The sequence below is a fragment of the Acipenser ruthenus genome, chromosome 5 (assembly GCF_902713425.1).
Source record: "Acipenser ruthenus chromosome 5, fAciRut3.2 maternal haplotype, whole genome shotgun sequence".
Taxonomy (NCBI): Eukaryota; Metazoa; Chordata; class Actinopteri; order Acipenseriformes; family Acipenseridae; genus Acipenser; species Acipenser ruthenus.
This window is the reverse complement of record NC_081193.1, coordinates 30822600-30843962: the sequence shown is the minus strand read 5'-3', so window position 1 is coordinate 30843962 and position 21363 is coordinate 30822600. Positions and strand designations below refer to the sequence as shown.

Below are 21363 nucleotides of genomic sequence, written 5' to 3'. Positions count from 1 at the left end.
CCCAGCTCAACGCGCGGGCTCAGGGCAGGAGCATCGCGTCTCTGGTGGTGGCCAGAAGGCAGCTCTGGCTCTCGCAGGCGAGAGTGCAGGAACCTGATAAGGCCCCGTTGCTGGATGCCCCAATTACACCGGGACACACATTTGGTCCAGCGGTGGAGGAGATGCTGCAACGCTCCGCCAAGGCGCGGGAGGCGTCACAGCAAATGGCGAAAATGTGGCCAAAACCGTCGTTCCAGCCGAAGCGGCCTCAGGAACATCAGTGGCGCAGGGCGCCACCGCAGCACCAGCCACGGCCAGGGGGTACTAAGACCTCTCCCTCAAGCACAGCAGCGCGCGGTCAACCTCCTTTTTCAAGACCGCAGCGCGGAGGGTGGCGCCCTAGAGGTGGTGCCAAGCCACGCCCTCGGGGCTCTGGCCAGGCCCCTCGCGAACGAGCCCAGCCCAAACAGCCCTGAGAACACCAGGCAGCTGTTAACCCTCCCCTACACTGTCTCCCAGCTCCAGTTCTGGCAACAATGCACCAACGACATCTGGGTGCACAAAACTATATCCACCGGGTACACCCTTCAGTTCCAGTTAAAACCTCCCCCCTTTCGGGGAGTGGTCGTAACTGCAGTGAAGGACTCGGTTCAGTCCTCAGCTCTGAATGTGGAAATACAAGCATTGCTCAGCAAGCGTGCCATTCAACAAGTAGACCCTGCTCTGATCGACCAGGGGTTCTATTCCAAATACTTCCTGGTGCCCAAGAAGGACGGCGGGCTCCGTCCTATTTTAGATCTGCGAGTACTGAACAAATACCTGCGGGTGTTATCGTTCAGGATGCTTACGCACAGGCACATCATCCAGTCAGTCCGACACGGCGACTGGTTCACCACCGTGGACCTGACAGATGCGTACTTTCACGTTCCCATCTGCCCGGGTCACAGGAAGTATCTGCGTTTCGCATTCCAGAGCAGGGTATACGAGTTTTGTGTCCTTCCATTCGGCCTGTCACTAGCTCCTCGAACCTTTTCGAAATGTATGGATGCCATTCTAGCTCCCTTGCGGGCTCAAGGTGTCCGACTGCTGAATTATCTGGACGACTGGCTCGTCTGCGCGCAGTCGAAGGAGCAGGTGGCACAGCACACAGTGATGGTTACAGACCATCTTCGGCGGCTAGGTCTGAAGATCAATTCAGAAAAGAGCCGCCTAGTGCCGAGCCAACAGACCGAATTCTTGGGTCTACATCTGGACTCAGTGTCCATGGAAGCGACCCTGTCGACACAAAGAGTTGCCTCAATAGAGCGGTGTCTTGCCCTATTCAGGTTGAGACAAACAGTCAGCATGGAGCTGTGTCAGCGCATGCTGGGGTTGATGGCTGCCGCCTCACAAGCCCTTCCTTTGGGCTTACTACACCAGAGACCTCTGCAGGCCTGGTTCAATGCCTTCGCGTTGCATCCGCGGAGAGACAAACACCGCAGGCTAAGGGTATCCCAAGCCTGCTGGGAAGCGCTACGCTGGTGGAGAGTTCCGTCAAACCTCCGCCAAGGCGTACGCTTGGGTCCCATTTTCAGAAGGCAGGTCATCACGACCGACGCTTCCAACCACGGTTGGGGAGCAGTCTGGAACGGGACAGGGACCCGTGGAGTGTGGTCAGGACCCTGGAGGTCAGCCCACATCAACGCTCTGGAGCTCAGAGCGGTGGACCTCGCCCTCCGGCACTTCTTGCCAGTGCTTCTAGACAAGCACGTGTTAGTGCGGTCAGACAACACCACAGTAGTGGCGTATATCAATCGCCAGGGCGGATTGCGGTCCCCCAGTCTTCACCAGATGGTAACGCGGCTGTTGCTCTGGGCTCAACCGCGTTTAGCCTCTCTGCGTGCAGTTCATCTGCCGGGCAGAGTCAATTACGCAGCGGCTCTCCTGTCCAGAGGAGGTCCTCTTGCGGGCGAATGGCGTCTCCACACTCAAGTGGTGGAGCGCATCTGGGAATGGTTCGGCACAGCGCAGGTCGATCTCTTCGCTTCGCGAGAGACCACGCACTGTCCCCTATGGTTCTCGGTGAAGGACCTCGACAGCCCCCTGGGGGTGGATGCACTGGCTCACGAATGGCCGCCAGGGCTCCTGTATGCCTTTCCACCGATTCCGATGCTCCCCGCCTTCTTGGAGAAGGTCAGGGTAGAGCGAGCGACAGTGATTCTGATCGCTCCTCGGTGGCCTCGGAGAATATGGTTCCCGAGTCTACTGCAATTACTGCACGGTCGCCCGACGGAGCTCCCTCTTCGAGCGGACTTGTTGTCCCAAGCTCAAGGAGAGCTTTGGCATCCGAACCCCAAACTCATGCAGTTGTGGGCTTGGCCCCTGAGCGGGAGCGCCTGTCAGCCTTAGGGCTTTCGACTGCAGTTATATCGACCATCCAGAGTGCGAGAGCGCCCTCTACTAGGTCGCAGTATGCGTATAAGTGGCAGTTGTTTCAGAGTTGGTGTCTGGCTGAGAGCCATGACCCAGTCTCCTGTCCTATGGCAGTAATATTGCAGTTTCTGCAGAAACTGCTGGATGAAGGGAAATCTCCTTCTACACTTAAAGTGTATTTAGCCGCCTGTGGCGGAGTGTCCCGCCCCTATTTATTATTATTTGTATTTTTGTTTGCGGCGCGGGTAAAAGCGCCGCGTCTTTTATTATTATTTAAAAACCCCGTGAGGATGCATGGCTGATCAGCTACTGATTACTTAAATAGCTGACAGTCATGCATCCTTACCAAACGCGTGCAGACTCTGGCCGGGGGATAATAAGATAATTACCAACTAGTTAATCCCTCGGCCAGAGTATATAAACCTGCAGCTCTCTGCACTTGATGTTGGGGGTGTTGGAGTAGAGAGTACGGGGAGCGGAGAGAAGGTATAACATTTAAAAACAATTGCTAATACGTGCTGGATTATCCAGCACGGCACTTACTTGTTTGTTTATTTATTCGTTTGGCCCTCGTGCCCTTTTGTTTGTATTTTGTTTAAATATTTTGTTTGTTTGTTATTAAATACGCTGAGTGCTTTTGCACTCAGTTTCACCCGCCCATCCACTGTTTTGGGAGTCAGTTACTTCCTGGTCCGTGACGTCATCCACCACACCACTGCGAGCCAGACTGTCACATATGGTGTCCTGCGTGGGACAAAACAAACGCCTCCGATAGCCGGACCAGGAAAGAAAAGCTCGTTTTTTTTGTTCGGTTTTTTTTTCAAAGTGTTTTTGTGTGTTTTTTGGGAAAAAAAAAAAAAAAAAAAAAAATATGGGAAGAAGCGGACGGAGGAAGCAGCAGCTACAGCAGCGTGGGGCCGGTCGCAGGTCCCACTGTAGCTCAACCATGCTGGACGTCTGCCCCACCTGCTTGAAAGGTGAGGAGTGGTGCTTCGCTGTTGGGGAGGTGGGTCACATAGCACCCGACCAACCCCCTCCATGGCAGGAGAAAGAGGAGCCAGAGCGTCCAGTGAGGGAGGACCTGCATCCTCCAAAGAGGACGAATGCACTCTCCTCTGAGGGAGTCTGGGACTGGCTGGTGGAGCCGGGGAGGGATTATGAGGAAGCCCTCCCTGCAGTGATCAACCTCCTGTGGGCAAGAGATGGGGAGCGCTGGGAGGCCTGGGAACAGCAACACCACCCAGCTTCCCTCCCAGACATCGCAGCCATGGTGTTCAACTACCTGGCTGCGGATATGGGAGAGACCCTGCTGCTGCCATCTCCAGCACAAAAGGGAGAGGAGCCATCGCTACTGTCTCCACCAGCAGAGGGAGAGGAGCCATCGCTGCCGTCTCCAGCGCCAGAGGGAGAGGAGCCATCGCTGCCGTCTCCAGCGCCAGAGGGAGAGGAGCCATCGCTGCCGTCTCCAGCGCCAGAGGGAGAGGAGCCATCGCTGCCGTCTCCAGCGCCAGAGGGAGAGGAGCCATCGCTGCCGTCTCCAGCAGCAGAGGGAGAGGAGCCATCGCTGCCGTCTCCAGCGCCAGAGGGAGAGGAGCCATCGCTGCCGTCTCCAGCGCCAGAGGGAGAGGAGCCATCGCTGCCGTCTCCAGCGCCAGAGGGAGAGGAGCCATCGCTGCCGTCTCCAGCATCAGAGGGAGAGGAGCCATCGCTACCGTCTCCAGCATCAGAGGGAGAGGAGCCATCGCTGCCGTCTCCAGCATCAGAGGGAGAGGAGCCATCGCTACCGTCTCCAGCATCAGAGGGAGAGGAGCCATCGCTACCGTCTCCACCAGCAGAGGGAGAATGCCTGCTGGTTTCGCCTCCACAGCCTGGGGAGGAGCCCGAACGTCCTACGCCCGAGTGGGAGGAGCCCGAACGTCCTACGCCCGAGTGGGAGGAGCCCGAACGTCCTACGCCCGAGTGGGAGGAGCCCGAACGTCCTACGCCCGAGTGGGAGGAGCCCGAACGTCCTACGCCCGAGTGGGAGGAGCCCGAACGTCCTACGCCCAAGAGGGGGGAGTCGGTGCGTCCACAGCCCAAGAGGGAGGAGTCGGTGCGTCCACAGCCCAAGAGGGAGGAGTCGGTGCGTCCACAGCCCAAAGAGGGGGGAGTCGGTGCGTCCATAGCCCAAGAGGTGGAAGTCTGCGCTTCCACAGCCTTGGGACCCAAGCTGCAGTCCCAAGAGCCAGAAGGGGAGGAGTTACAGGCTCAACCCCCTGAATTTTTCTGGGGGGGAGAAGGGCAGGATGCTGGTGTTCCCCAGCAGCCTCTATTTATGCTGCTGAAGGGAGCACGGCACACGCCAGCCCAGCCGCCACAGCAGAGGGAGCCAGCACCGCCACAGCCTCCCTCTGAGTGGCCAGCATCCGCCCCATCGCCTCTGCCTCCACCACCACCAGGAGCAGAGCAGCAGGAGCTGCCTCTGTCTCCACCACCACCAGGAGCAGGGCAGCAGGAGATGCTTCTGTCTCCACCATCACCAGGAGCAGAGCAGCAAGAGCTGCCTCTGCCTCCGCCACCTCCACCAGCAGAGGGTGAATGCCTGCTGGTTCCACATCCACCGTCGTGGGAGGACTGCTTGCCCCTCCCACCTCCACCAGCAGAGGGTGAATGCCTGCTGGTTCCGCCTCCACCATCGTGGGAGGACTGCTTGCCCCTCCCACCTCCACCAGCAGAGGGTGAATGCCTGCTGGTTCTGCCTCAACCGTCGTGGGAGGACTGCTTGCCCCTCCCACCTCCACCAGCAGAGGATGAATACCTGCTGGTTCCGCCTCAGCCGCCGTGGGAGGACTGCTTGCCACTCCCAGCTCCACCAGCAGAGGGTAAATACCTGCTGGTTCCGTCTCAGCCGCTGTGGGAGGACTGCTTTCCCCTCCCACCATCGCCATTGCCTGGGGATGGCTGTTCTGCATCGCCTGGGGCTGCCTTTTGTTCTCCACAGGACACAGGGTACGAGGGAGAAGTGGAGCTCCCGCTGCCGCCTCCATGGCCAGGGGCTCCCCTCCCGAGTTCGCCTTCCGAGGGTCCGCTGCGGCTGCCATCGCCTTCCGAGGGTCCGCTGCTGCTGCCGTCGCCTTCCGAGGGTCCGCTGCTGCTGCCGTCGCCTTCCGAGGGTCCGCTGCTGCTGCCGTCGCCTTCCGAGGGTCCGCTGCTGCTGCCGTCGCCTGGGGTCGCCAGGGATCCTGCTTCGCCTGGGGTCGTCGAGGGTCCGGCTTTGCCTGGGGTCGCCAGGGATCCTGCTTCGCCTGGGGTCGCTACACGATGGCCGGAGCTCCATGAAAGGGAGCTGCCAGAAATGAAGAAAGGGGGGGAGGTCAGGAGACCAGCTCCCCCAGCCGCACTTTCGCGGCTGGAGATCATGTGGTCGGAGCCCCACGGAGGGGAACTGCCGGCCATGAAGAAGGGGGGAGAGGTCAGGAGACCAGCTCCCCCAGCCGCACTTTCACGGCAGGATAGAGTGTGGCGGGAGCCCCGGAAGAGGGAACTGCCGGCCACGAAGAATGGGGGGGTGCCAGAGATTCCACCATGGCCACCCCCCAGAAGTAACTTGCTTCCCCCTCTTCCGGGACTTTAAGACTGAGGGGGGAGGTGGCCGTTGGGGCCATGTGTGCTGCGCACAAGGGGGGGCATGTGTGGCGGAGTGTCCCGCCCCTATTTATTATTATTTGTATTTTTGTTTGCGGCGCGGGTAAAAGCGCCGCGTCTTTTATTATTATTTAAAAACCCCGTGAGGATGCATGGCTGATCAGCTACTGATTACTTAAATAGCTGACAGTCATGCATCCTTACCAAACGCGTGCAGACTCTGGCCGGGGGATAATAAGATAATTACCAACTAGTTAATCCCTCGGCCAGAGTATATAAACCTGCAGCTCTCTGCACTTGATGTTGGGGGTGTTGGAGTAGAGAGTACGGGGAGCGGAGAGAAGGTATAACATTTAAAAACAATTGCTAATACGTGCTGGATTATCCAGCACGGCACTTACTTGTTTGTTTATTTATTCGTTTGGCCCTCGTGCCCTTTTGTTTGTATTTTGTTTAAATATTTTGTTTGTTTGTTATTAAATACGCTGAGTGCTTTTGCACTCAGTTTCACCCGCCCATCCACTGTTTTGGGAGTCAGTTACTTCCTGGTCCGTGACGTCATCCACCACACCACTGCGAGCCAGACTGTCACACCGCCATTTCGGCTTGTCATGTACGCATTGACGGTTTATCACCTGGTTGCCATTTTTTGGCATCTCAGTTTCTGAAAGGCGCAAGACGCTTGCGGCCTCCAAGAACGACCAGTTTACCGTCGTGGAGCCTTGATGTGGTGCTAGAAGCCCTTACCAAGGCACCGTTTGAGCCTCTCCACAGCGTGGATATGAAGCTCATATCTATTAAGACTGCATTTTTGCTGGCTGTGGTATCAGCAAAACGCGTGAGCGAGTTACATGCACTTTCAGTGCATCCTTCTTGTACTCGTTTTGCAGGAGACGGTTCTAAGGTCTCCATGCGCCCTAATCCGGCCTTTTTACCAAAGGTTATATCCCCGTTCCACATGAACCAGTCAGTCGAGTTGATGGCGTTCCATCCTCCTCCTTTTTCTTCCCCAGAGGAAGAGCGGTTACACATGCTCTGCCCCGTGAGGGCATTGAGGTGTTATATTGACCGTACAAGGACTGTGAGGCAGACAGAACAGTTGTTCATATGCCATGGTTCTAGATCTTTGGGTCAGCCGCTGTCTAAACAGCGCCTTTCCCACTGGATAGTGGATGCTATTAGATTAGCGTATGAATCTGCAGGCCTTCCACCACCAGGGCAGTTGAAGGCGCATTCTACCAGGGGTATGGCGACATCCTGGGCCCTCTTTCGAGGGGTGCCGGTGTCTGATATTTGCGCGGCAGCCAGTTGGGCTACGCCGCATACTTTCATGAGGTTTTACAGGTTAAATGTACTGGATTCCTCTGCTCCACTTTTTGGAGCATCTGTTTTGCACTCTATGACGCCTCAGGATGCGGACGTATAGAGTGGTTGATAGCATGGTGTTGACTGTTCCACCTTTAAGACAGGTGTCATTACGAGCATAGACGCTGAGGCGCAGCTCCGCATATGCCTAGATGTACTGCCTACGCAGTTGCGTTATGACGTAAGTCTGTCCTACTGCCGAGAATCCTCCCTCGCGACGGCTTGGGTACACTGTTCCCATACCTTGATGGTTATTTTCGACTTGAAAGGGAACGATAGGTTGCGGATGCAACCCCGGTTCCCTGAAAGAGAAAATAACCATCAAGCCGCGTGGTCGCTTCAGAAGCCTTCACGGCCTGAAGAGCAAAAGAGGAAGTGAGTCTCTGCGCGCTGCGTATAGTAAGCTCCCAAGGGGGCGGGCTTACGTGGCAGCTCGCGCAGAGGCCTATCGGCAGCTTTGCTATAAAAGCTCAGCCAATCGCTACTGCCTGACGGCAATATCCCATACCTTGATGGTTATTTTCTCTTTCAGGGAACCGGGGTTGCATCCGCAACCTATCGTTATTAATTATATTTCCATATCATATAAGATATGTCAGATTTTGTATGTATCTAGATATCCTAGTTAATCCAATAAACAGTATCAAATCAGATATCACTATTACCTTGGTTAACAAGGCAACCTTTTTTGGACCCGGATGGCTTGTGAGCAACATCAGACCAGGAATTGACACACACAGTACTGGATATGAAGCGCAGGTTTGTTATAAATAAAAAGGTTGAACAGAAAACAAAACACTTTCAACAAACAAAATGGTACGGTGGCCAAAACAGACAACAGACAACTGAACACACTAACCCTGAGTGAGTGATTCGTGCCTCTTTATATACAGCTGTGCCGGGACTCAATTTACATCACCCGTGCTACATAACCCCAACTATACCAAATAAACCAAATACACCCAGGGGCGGGAGGTATGTACCCCGTCACACTTTTTTATTTTAATCAACTTTTAAGAACAATCTGCCAAAAGATTTTGTGCGTTTTAGATGTAGTAGTGATATTCTATTGCCAAAATAATGCTATTAGCCTATAATCAAAAACATGTACGCATACAGGTAGCCTAATGTAAAGTACAGTATATAGCATTTGTCTCACAGGGTGGGGCTAGTACATCTCTTGGTCTGGAATACTATTTACAGTTCTTAAATATATAAGTACGTCACTGTAAAGCAATGATTTTATTTCATTTTTTAACTTAAAGGTTTGCGCTTTGCTTTTCATGTGCATTGAATTAGGGGACAATGAATACATTCCCAACTAAGTCCCAGATCCCTTGGGACCCTTTAATCATATACTCAGGTTTACATATACCTTTCATCCCACTTCAGTGCTATGTCAGACTTATAAAAGTGTGACAACTCTTTGGCCCAAGCTTTCATGTCTCTCCTCCATAAATCCAGATGGGTCCTTACTGTCTGACTTTATACCATAGGTCAACTGGAACACAGCCATTCTTCCCGATTTTTGGCAAACTTCATGATCATGTCAGCTTTGTGATTGTCTAGGCTTAAATTATGCAAAAGAATAAACAGCTAATTGTTTAAGCATACCTATTTTAGAATATCACTCATATATTCCTTCTTGGGACATCATCACAGTTAATTTGTAACAAAGCTGAGCTATATGCAGGGTAAGTAGAGATTAAAAAAAAAAAAAATCAAACGTCTAATTTGCTAGATCAATACATAAATATATATTTACAAATAATGAAATTATAACAAAAAAAAACTATTCCGATATCAGGGTTAACCTAATGTAATTATAGTATCCTATTTTGTTTCAAGTATTAGTCATATATTTTAGTGATAATAAAAAAATGACATAAGCAGTACTTTACCATTACAAGACGGGAGTCCTCTGTCCCATACTGGTTTCCCATCATCTCCGATAATACATGTAATGGTAGCTGGGCCAACAGTCTTGTAGCCGGAGTCGCAGTGGTAGGTAACAGTAGAACCCAGTTTAAAATCAGTTCCTATGCGGGAACCATTCATTATATTTCCAGGGTCAAAGCAAGCTTCCCGTGGTTTCTCTGTCATAAAAAAATCATGTTGTTAATTTAAGGAATATCTTACTGGTCCAATGATCTTTATTAGTAACACAGTTCATGTCCTCCACAATGATCTTTGAAATAGAATGCACAGCAGGCAATAATATGGACAACTTTAGTAAACAGATATAAACTGATATTATCCTTGTTTTGGAAAAATGAATTTTATTTAGACACAACACTTACACTAAATGAGTGTGAATAGGAATTTGGGGGGGGGGGGGTATTGTTACCTCTGAGTGAAGGGTGTTCCTCAGTGGGCCTGACTAACCTGAGGCTGAGGCCCTGCACCTGTAAATAATGTGTTTTGTTTGATTATAAATAAAGTGTGTTTAATTTTGCAAAGTAAAAATTGTGTTACATATGGCAGGGCTGGGAGGTTAGAATTCCTATCTAATTGAACTTCATGTGCAGCATGTGGCCAGGTGTTGATGGACTAATTGATTAATCAATTAACCCTGGCTACATGCCTTTAAAAGGGGGCTGAAAAGTCAATCCTTTGTCCTTTGTTCTCCATTTTGTTGTTCTTTGTGAGCAAGCTGGAGGTGAATTGGCTGGGAAGTCTCACAACTGCGTGAGCAAACAAAGCAACCACTCGTGATCACTGTATGCGTCAACCGGGATGCGAGTGCTCAGAACAGTTCCTGGAGCGGGACCTCCCTTTTAGTGGGAGCAGCACTGAGCCATTGTTTATTTTTAGCTGTTTTCCCACTGTGTTTTGTTTTTGCCTTTTTGTATTATTTTCTCTCTTGTCTATAAGAGGATGATGTATTGCTATCTTCTGATATGGGTTTACTCTCAGTTCTTATGTGTACAGTATTTCAACAGAATGAACTTAAATAACAAAATAACAAAAATGTGTTAATAATTGGAGCATTCTAATAACATTATAATACTTGTGCAGGCATATCACTTTTTAGAAATTATTTTTTGTGGGGGGCTCCCGAGTGGCGCATCCGGTAAAGTGCAGGATGTGCCCTATAGCCTGGACATCACCGGTTTGAGTCCAAGCTATTTCATTGCCAACCGTGGACGGGAGCTCCCAGGGGGCAGCGCACAATTCACCAAGCACTGCCCGGGGGGGGGGGGGGGGGGGCTTAGGTCAGCCAGGGTGTCCTTGGCTCACTGCGCACCAGCGACCCCTGTAGTCTGGCCGGGTGCCTACGGGCTTGCCTGTAAGCTGTCCAGAGCTGCGTTGTTCTCCAATGCTGTAGCTCTGAGGTGGCTGCATGGTGAGCCTGCAGTGTGTAAAGAAGCGGGCGGCTGACGGCACACGCTTCGGAGGACAGCGTGTGCTCATCTTCGCCCCTCCCGAGTCAGCGCAGGGGTGGTAGCGGTGAGCTAAGTCTAAAAATAATTGGACATTCTAAATTGTTCGTTCCAGGATTGATTTTAAGATCCTGCTCCTGACATATAAAGCTCTCCATGACCTTGGTCCCCTATACGTAAAAGAACTCCTCCCAGAAGAACTCCTCCATATCCTCCTAGTCGGCCTCTTAGATCACAGGGTGCAGCCTTGCTTAACATTCCAAGGATAAAGAAAAAAATGCCGGTGGCAGAGCATTCTCTTACAGAGCCCCTAAACTGTGGAATGGCCTGACTGCCACCATCTGTGAGGGAGGCTCCCTCTGTTGCTGTTTTTAAAATAAGACTGAAAACTTACTTTTATGATACAGCGTTCACAGTTCTGTAAATTATATTTATTTGTATCACTTGTTTTTACTGCTCTTTAATTAACTTATTTACTTACGTATCTATACTTGTGTATTTATTACTTGTTTGTATTGTTTTTAAGTATTTTCATTTCTGTATTTCTTCTTAAAAAAATGTTTTTATTTTATTTTCTCTTGTTCAAAGCTTTGAGGCAAATTTTTGTGAAAGGCGCTATATAAAAATAAAGATTGATTGATTGATTGATTGATCAGCGGATACCCACACAGTAACAGAACACCTGTTCCAGGAATTAATTAGTCAAGTTAATTACATCCCCCTGGGGTTTCCTTGATGCTTTTATGCATTATTATTTTCTTGTAATATACTCAAAGTTGTTATTTTAAATTGAATAGGGTCATACAAGAGTACCACAAAGATTGCTTTCACAACTTGACTTTTGTTTGCATTTTAAAACATCACGTAGCTCTCCTTCTGAACACAGGGAAAGTAAACGCTGTCATTTTTGTCCACGATTTCCATGTAATCCACTGGCATACATTCACCACTTAACCAAGTGTAGGTTGAGTGATGTCTTTGGAATGAAAACACAGGCTTCACTGAGTATGACTAACATCTTTGAATATGGGCCAAAGTTTCAGTGACCTCAGACAGGGCACTCCTACAGTTAAACCTGAGACAGACCAGACTGAGGAAGCTTATAACCTCATACATGCCAACAGTCCCTATATGGTCTGGACAGTCCCGATTTCCTAGCAAATGTCCCACGTCCTGATGCATAGGAAGAAAGTCCCGATAGTTGCCCATAGAAAAAAAATCATTTATTCTGCACAGTAGAGTTAGTGAAAACCACACGCTGTGTGGCTGACACATCTGCTGATCACTAGCTTATTCAAAGGTAAGAACGCTTCATTATGTCTATTTTTACTGTCATGATGGTCGTGTTGTGTTGAGTTGGGGGGGATACGTCTGTTATATGAGAGTGTTTTGTGCGTATGACTCCTCCCATGTGCATGATGTGTACGACCCCTCCCCCCCCCCGTCCCACTCCAGAGGCGAGCATCCCGCTGAACAGTTTCCAAATGTTGGCAAGTATGTAACCTATAGATGTACAGAAAATTACACAAGTTGTTTAGGCTTGAATTATGAAAGTGAAAAAAAAAGACAACTACATGTTAGTATAAAATTGAACATCATAGCTGGACAGAGCCACTTTAACAATGTAAACTAATGGAGGTTAAGTGACTTGCTCAGGGTCACACAATGAGTCAGTGGCTGAGGTGGGATTTGAACCGGGGACCTCCTGGTTACAAGCCCTTTTCTTTAACCACTGGACCATACAGCCTCCTAAAACCATATGTGCCAAGAAACCTCCTTTGATAGTATCATCAGTTGATTCTTTTTATATAACGATATCACCACATATTTGACTGTCACATGACTGGGAATTCTGGTCTTCTCCACATATAATTACTGTAAAGTAACATGAAACAGGTAGTCATCCACCTCAGTCAGGCAGGCAGGCAGACACACACAGACAGCTATTAAAGACTACCCCATGCAGCCAATTTATATACAAAGCCTCATGGGATTGTTGGTATATTACAGCCTTGAATATTGTTTACATGGTCTCCAATAAAACTTGTTTTCTTTGTACCAGTCTTGACAGCATGATTTTTTGTGCAAAACAGAAAAACATAAATCCCACAATGTAATTTGGGTATTTTAATACATAGATAATATTTGGGCTACCACGGCACTTGTGAAAATTATATGAAGATGGGGCACTTGTCTAATTCAGGGATACCAAATATTTAGTAAGCAAGGGGTCTGAGTGGGATGTCTTAAAAAACATATGCCATTGTTCAAGATGTAGAATAGTGTAGAGGTAACATGCTCATGTAGAAGCCCTATTGACAGTGCTTGTATTGTACATATATTTAGTAATCACCCTTTTTAATTTCTGCTTCAAACTATCTATAAACTTCAAACACATCTATCAAAATAAAGCTTTCTATTTCTGAAGGTTTTTAAAACAGGAACAATTTTAAATATCCTTTTGTTTCGGTTAATTCATTACCATATTTTACAGACTTTTAATGTAACACTCTGCGATTCTCTTAGAAAAAGGGCTATTTGAACTGTAGAGGTCTGACATTTAGCTGTTAGTCTCCACTGGAGTAAATCCAAATTATTTAACAACTGGTATAAACTATGAAGACATAAACAGGAATCTAAAATTAGAGTTAGCTATACGGACACAAATCAAAAAGAAAATTCTTCATAACAATGTTAATTTATGCATTACTGAAAATTATGTATGCTACAGTGCCTGGACCATTTACCTTTGTATTCAATTGCAAATCCAGACATCCCCAGAGAAGCATCACTGCGGAAAGCCAGAAAAAGGCTATTCCCGCTGCTTTCTATCCTATCAGGGGCCTGAGAACCTTGGACACTGCCAATTAGAGGGCTGTTGGAATCTTCCCCTTCATAAATGTGTAAGAAATCATAACTGGGTTCCATGTTGAAACTGAAAGAAAAAGCAATATAATTCACTGGAATATATTTAAGAAATGCTGACAACTCTCCCCTGAATGTTATGAAAAGCAATGAGATGGACAGCCGATGTAAAGTGCTTGCTGAAAGACGACCAAGCAGACCAAAAACATACATGAAGAAAGAAAACAAGACACCAAAAAAAGCCTTCAAAACTAACAACAGCAAAAAAAAACGCTTACCGAAAAGAGCATCAAAAGTACACAGAAGGCAATACCTAACATTTCACAGTACATAAAAAACACAAAGCAACAAAGAGCTTGTTTGGGTAAAGCATGAAATAGCAGTTTATCTAAATTGATACAAATTATTTGAAGCATAATTAAAGTACTGAAATAACCCATAATATTTGCAAATGGGATCTGAAAAAAGCAGACAAAGATGGTATTTTCTAAGAGACTTGAAGGTGGTTCATGTAAGTTTCAGTTGTTTCAATAAGAAGGTTTAACATTTCTCAAACATCAGTTACATAGTCAGCTAAAACAAGTCTTCAATGGTTTAATTCGGTATACACTATATATTGGCCACCCCACACGACTTCCATAACCACTAATTTGAAGCAGGTATGTTATTCTTAACATTTAAAGCCTGTTAAAGGTAGGGACCTTTTCTTAAAAGCATTTAAAGCATACCTTTTGAATATCAAGGCGATTACAAAGTCTGGATTCACTTTTATTCTCCAATCACATTCTTTCCCTGGAGGATAAGGCTGTGGGTAGTTAGGTGATAAAATCACGCCTGCTGGGCCTGTCACATTTCCTCCACAGGTAGCTGTTACAACATAAGAGAGGCAAAACAATAGAAACGATTACAAGTCTTAACCTGAAATTGAAGAAAAAAATAAAACACTTTACTATTGTACAGTACAGCAGTCAAGAGGATTTCTTTCAATGTTTTTTGTAACGTCTTACTGAAGCTTCAATGCAAAACTTACTTTTGTAAATACATAGCGTCACTTTCAGAATACATTAATCTGTGACATATCCGACTGCAGTGAGACCACAGTAAGGGCGGATATGTAAAAAGTCGGATGAATTAATCCTGTTTTAAATACCATTATATATAGCTGTAACAATTACTATAGTCACACAATTATTGTTTTGAGATTCAGCTTTTATTAGGGAGCGCCCCAAAATCCCAAGTTTAGAAAGATACAGGGTATTAATGTTTGTGACAGAGTAGCCACCTGGGTGTGTAGCATCTGGGAGCGTGCATTCACTGCTGAGTGACAGGCAGGAGATCGAGATCGAGGTTGAAGTTGATACGCCCCGCAGGCGAACATTATCTATTTACATATCAACACACTGAACAGCTTATGTAACACTACTAGCAATGGCAGTGCACGCAGCACATACAACACAGTGTACGGAAATTTTGGTAGGATCTACAATATCTGAACAAATCTGCTCTGTTCAATAATAAAATAACGTTGCTGAAGAGGTTGATCATGGCGAATAAACAGTTAGGGCAGATATGCGACAGATTACTGTATAAGGCACAGTCTGACTTGCCCTGAGTTTAATCTCTTATGACGTGCACCAGTATGCTACCATTTAAAAAAGAAAATACAGTAGTATACTATATACAAAACCACAATCTAAGTATACTGCTTGCTTGAAAATAAGTCATATTGTACTCTCGTTCTGAACCAAATTTCTTTTGGCGTTATTGTTGCTTCCTCCCTCCCTTTTATTCTTCTTGCTTTATGTTCGAAATGGGGAAAAAATACCCACTAATTTTGAAACATTTAGAAACATTTATAAGATAATAGGCAAGCCAGGAATGCGGTGATTTCGTGAACTGGCAAGCAGTTACCGACCAATGGCCTACAATCTATAAAAGTTTGTCAGATCTGACTGAAACTGACATGAAATAGGGAGATGCAGTTTTTATTGAGGCAAACTAGACCCAGCCAAGTTTCCTCCCTAAACCAGTGGGAGCACATGGATCAATACAGTGCTCCTTGTGGGTCCCCAGCCAGGATCAGCAACTTGGCAGAAATGGGATTCCAAATGGCTGTGACAAGCAGTTTACATATTTGACAGAATGCATGGCAGGGGTTCTATTTGGAAAACAAATAGATCAGTTAAGTAAGGGACAGCATAATAACACAAGAGTTAGATCGCAAGTGTTTCCATTTTATTTTGTCCATCACCTGTACATTAATCATAGAGACAGTACTACACATTATGGTGGATCACAGAAAATATACTGTTTATGTCTATTTAGCAGTCTTTTATGGAAAGAACCAAACAACTTTAGGGTTAGCAAACCTATATACTGTAGTATGATCTCGATCCTCTAGTACAATTCTATTAGGACATAAGTATGTCTTTATTGAGATGAACTGACAGTAAATGTTGGCTGTTGAGGAAGTTTTGAATGTCTGAATCCCAGAAGTTCTGTGATAGCACAGCAGTGATGAGAACATATGACTATAAAGTTAAAATGCAGTGGAAGACATTAAATAAACATGAATGGCTTTTTCTATATCTAGAATACTAATAACAACTGGCATTAAACCGATGCAGTTCCCAGCATAGCATAAGTACATTACTGGAATGTTAAAAGCTGTATGTTGTTGCTTTTGTAGGGCCTTAGAGGATTCCATTACAGCTATGCAGGTGACAATAAAGATTATTTTAAACCACAATGCCCCTGAAGGTCACCCTGGGTACATAGAGACACTAAGAATGTGCATACCATTTTTTGTATATATATATATATATATATATATAGTAGACTAATTAAAATGTAGTTTTTTTTAAATAGCCAATAAAGTGTGACAAATTGAAATATGTGAATCCAAAATATGCAGTTTTTCATGATGTGCATCATAAAAGCAATGCAGTTTTTTTATTGAAGAATTTACAGTGTTTGATCATAATTATAAAAAAAAGCTTACTTTACTTACTATGCACTTTGAAATATTTGTAAATTACCAGTGCAGTAAACGTATATGGCCCAGAGGGATGTAGTGTATTACTTTTTAATATATGAAGAGCTGCATATTGATATTCTGTAATGGCTACACTTTTTACAAACCTGTACATCGACTTACTTCCAAATAAAAATACTAAAAAAGTGGTTTATTAAAAATCAGAAGGAAGCCACTGTTTTGATTAAAACATGAAAAAGGGCCATGAGTGTCTCTTGAGGCGACTATTTAATAAACCTTCACATGATATTTTTTGGCAGAATGCAAAGCATAAGGTCCTTACTTCAGGATTAAGAAGTTATTTTTATCTCTTACCATCTGGCAATATTATACAAGATTCACTGGCTGTTATACAGAGGTAAAATACATAGCTGTTCTGGGATGTATCTTAAGCTGGTAAATAAAAAGAAGCAGATGAGATTGTAGGAGAAATTCGCAGTTGTAATTCAATGTACTTTATAAGATGATATTTCAAATCTTAAAACGTTGAGTTGTTTAAGTGTGTTTTCCCAATACAATTGATATGTTTATTGTGTTTTAATGAAGTTTAAAGTGAAATAATTCTTAAATTATTTTACTTTAATTATCGTAATCATGATTTCCATTACACGAGAGTAGATGTTAAAACTTCATGCTGATTTGAACTCGGCTCTCGCCAAGATAAGCACCAACTAAGACGTAGCTTTACAGTAAACTAATGTGATCCATATGTGTCTCCATCCATTTATGTTTCCTTCCATATGATGATGTAGATATCCTTCTGTCTGGTGTTAATGGCTGAAGTGTTATGCTGGTTCCAGGAATCAGCTTATTTTTCCTCCCTGGCGCATCAGCACACACAACGGCTGCGATGCTGGCTCCGGGGATCAACCACAGTGCGGCCTCCCCTGCGCATCAGCATGACAACCGTCTGGATTGAGCTAAGTAGGGTACATCTCTGGGGTCTTCAAGTGGGCACCTTCCATCCTCAGTGTTTCGTCGACTAGCCCACGACACCTCAACATTGTAACGGTAATTTAGTTAGGAGAATTAAACTGAAAATGGTATCCTTCGATGATCAATATAACTAAAGTTAGAACAAAATGAAGTTTTGTTCTATAAATGTTACTGTTTTTACTGTTATCTCTCTATGGAGGAGGGGATGCTACATGTGTTAATGACACACATTGCTTGTGTAAAAGGAAGTGTCATTCAAATTCTGTAAACCAATGAAAGGACTGATTTCTGTCAGGGATTAGCTTCCTTTTTTACCCAAAAGTGATTGGTTCACCAAAGTAACCTCCTCTTTGGGCTCTATATTTAAAGCAAAACAAGCATGAAACTTGTTTTCTTGGACTTTTGGATCCAGACTCTCATTGAGCCTTCACTTGTAATGGGGACCCATTCAAGCATCGTACGTATCTTCCTCCTGAAGAAGAGTCCTCACCGCTACATCCTGCAACTCTACGTGTTACGAGAAGACCAGCTGCATTCCAGCTTTGTTTTCCACCAACGACCACGTCTACAGAATAAGCATTACGTTTCAAAGACTTCACGATTCAAGTAAAATACTATGTTTGTATAGGAAATATCTACATGCAAACCCGAAATAAAAACATTTAATACAACACTTTGCTAAGATTAAAAATACAAACACTTAGATGAACAATTTAAACAAGATAACTGAACTGATGACATTGTGTGCATTTGAAAACAACAACCAGGAACGTCAGAACCATTTAAACATTGATTGAGTTTATCTACAAGTTCTGAAGTAAGTCTAGATTACAACTTAATACTAAATGCAACTGAAATTTGTAAAACAAAAATGCAGTCTTCATTCCAACACCACCGACACTGTTTAACAGTCACTGTACGTAATGTGCACGAATCCTGCATGCACGTGTACATAACCACATTGAAGCCTGCTTGCTTATCAATATATTTGTTTACGTTTTTTTTTTTTTTTCCTGCTTGTGTCTATATTTAAAATTCTGGTACCATGATTTCTAACTTCTATATTCTTCTTACTTTTGTGAGCATTAATAAACTTAAATCATTTTATGTGTTGAGTTTGTTTTAGCCTGTTATGTCCTAAAATAAGCATTTTTGATTGATTTGAGATCATTAAACCTATATTTATAAAATGGCTTGGATAAATGAAGTGCTATGATTGGCTTAACAAGATCATGTGACAAATATATTGACTAGGTTATTGAGTAAGAATGGTCTTACCGCACGGCTATGACATCATAGACCAACTTACTTACCTGATCTATTAATATTACTACGCCTTAATGGTAACTGTTTCTGTAGGTAAAAATGTCAACATACAACTGAAACAGCATTTACATTACCTAACAAACAATGTTTTTTCGTCTCTGTCACTAAGAATTACATGGTAGAAAATGGTAAATATACTGTGCTATTTAGTCAGAGAACAAAAAAAAGAAAACTCTGAGGTAAGCAGTAACAGTAACACTTTATTCAAAAGCCTTCTGAGAAATCACCATGCAAGTCTCACTCAGCATGTAATATAGCAGTGGCATTATTAAACTAAATATTCCCTGGATAAGGGCGTCTGCTAAGAAATAAATAATAATAATAATAATTATAACACTGACTAGTGAGTATGCAATGTTTAAATTAGACACAACAGATACATCTAACCACTACCCTCCAATTTCAGAAACATATTTAAAACAAAATTAAAATCTTGCCTGCTCTCTTCTGACACAACTGTTGGGCTTTTAAACAAGGTCGGGTTCGGCATAGAGTTCTATTGGTATTGTGCTAGCCACGGACGGGAAGGACTGCGGCACTGCGCAAACTGACACAGAAGTCGTTTAGTCCACATATCATCTAATGTTGGTTTACAATCGAGGGACATTATGCCTGTTACTGGCCATCGATGTGAAAACAGCCTCTGAAATTATTGATCAGCTTCTATTGAACACTGCAAAAAAAAAAAAAGAAACACTCGGAAGCTCCCCCTTTGATGTCAAGTGCCAGTGCAGTTTTTAGCTGTTCCGTGAATCCTCCCTCAGGTGTGGGATATCTGTCTGCTTTCAATTCACAAATGCCATTTTATCTTGAACACTTTACTATAAATGGGAATGTTCAATGTAATGTTTATGGCAAATAAAAAAGTACAAAATATATGTATTCAGGGACTCTCTTTTTTTCAGTGGAAGGATACATAACACATTTTGTATAAAAGCTAGTTTGTATAATTATTTTCCAAAAAAATGTAGCCATTTTATAAACTTCCTGGGTGGTTGAAGAATTGTCTTACCGCACACCCTGTTGTGGGTTATTTCTTACACACACACACACATATATATATATCCCAAAGCAGAGTTCTTTTAGCACTTTAGCACTTTAGAACTTTAGTGGTTTAATTATGAAATTGTATTAATGACCAGGAGTTAATTTGTGATTAATTATGGATGATTGATCAACTTTCTATGTATATTAATTAAGTTAATGTGATTGTTGCGGTTTGAAAAACTGTTCTTGACTTGTTAATTGGAACTAATATATAACTCCTGAGTGAATTTGACGTGCTATCGTGATGAAGGCACATTTGTGCCAAAACCGGTAGATCATTATGTCTTTTTAGAAAAAATATAATAAAGAAACTATTTAATATTAATATTTTGTGTGTGCCATAAATTTGTTATATACAGTGTTCCCTTGCTATAAGGCTCTCGGTTATAACGCGCTTCGTATATAACGCTCCTACAGCATGTCCCCCAATTCCCTATACGATTGGGGATATTACAATTTATTACTTGGATCCTAATATACATGAGTCTCGTGCTGAGATGTTAGAAGTTTTTAAGAGTCATGAATTGAAATTAGATAAATAATTTGATTATCTTTTGATTATCTCCTTAATTACAAAACACAGCATGCTGTGGAACTCTCCACAGATGACGATGTTTTAAGAACCTCTGATTTTCATCTTGCTTTGGGAGACTTAGAAAAGCATCAAAGAAAATATATCTATACTGTAGTCATACCAATTCTTTTGTTTCTGATTATCCATTCACTTTGTATGATAAAGATGTATCGGTTGATTGCTACAGAGTGGATAAAAAGGATAATAATAAGAATCAGCCTACTTCAGATGATAAATAACCAGTGACTAAACAATGGCATGAGGATTTTTCACAATAGTAGGCAATCCATAATCTAAGAATATGTGTAACTTGCATGTAAGATAATTACCTCATGATTTAGGAAATATCCTACATGAAGACTTTTGATTGTTTCCCTAAAATGTTTAGTTATTAGATTTGATTGTAAAGGCACTGTTAAGATAATATGAATTGTATATAAATATTTCAGAATACTGAATGTGTTATAACATCTTTCGTTTCTGAAAAAGAAAAAATGTATAATTATTAATACAATATATTGTTTCTGTGACCACATGTGTTTAATGTACAGCTTTCAAACTCTTGCCTAGCATTGCCCTGACCTTGTAGCTCTGCAACTCTGCACATAGACATTCACCACATTCAACAAGACTTAAGATGAACTGGTATAACCTTGGGTCCTGTCTTTGTTTGTCACAAGATGCACTTTCCTTATTAAATCACAATCTTATGTGGTGAAACCAGAAATGTAACTTTTTACTTCTGAGCTGTTGACACACACCACAACGGACAAAATGCAACGAACTGCTGACACATGCGCATATCTCAAAATAATGCA

General features: G+C 44.3%; 1 protein-coding gene across 1 annotated transcript in view; it reads right to left on the bottom strand.

The window, feature by feature from the left end:
- LOC117402922 (CUB and sushi domain-containing protein 1-like) overlaps positions 1 to 21363 on the bottom strand; it is a 778430-nt gene that overhangs the window by 109141 nt on the left and 647926 nt on the right. Inside the window, exons 28-30 of the mRNA XM_034004588.3 lie at positions 14357 to 14495; positions 13511 to 13698; positions 9282 to 9476 (exon numbers count right to left, since the gene is read on the bottom strand). Coding sequence (XP_033860479.3) covers positions 9282 to 9476; positions 13511 to 13698; positions 14357 to 14495 — 522 coding nt within the window. The remainder of the gene's footprint in view (positions 1 to 9281; positions 9477 to 13510; positions 13699 to 14356; positions 14496 to 21363) is intronic.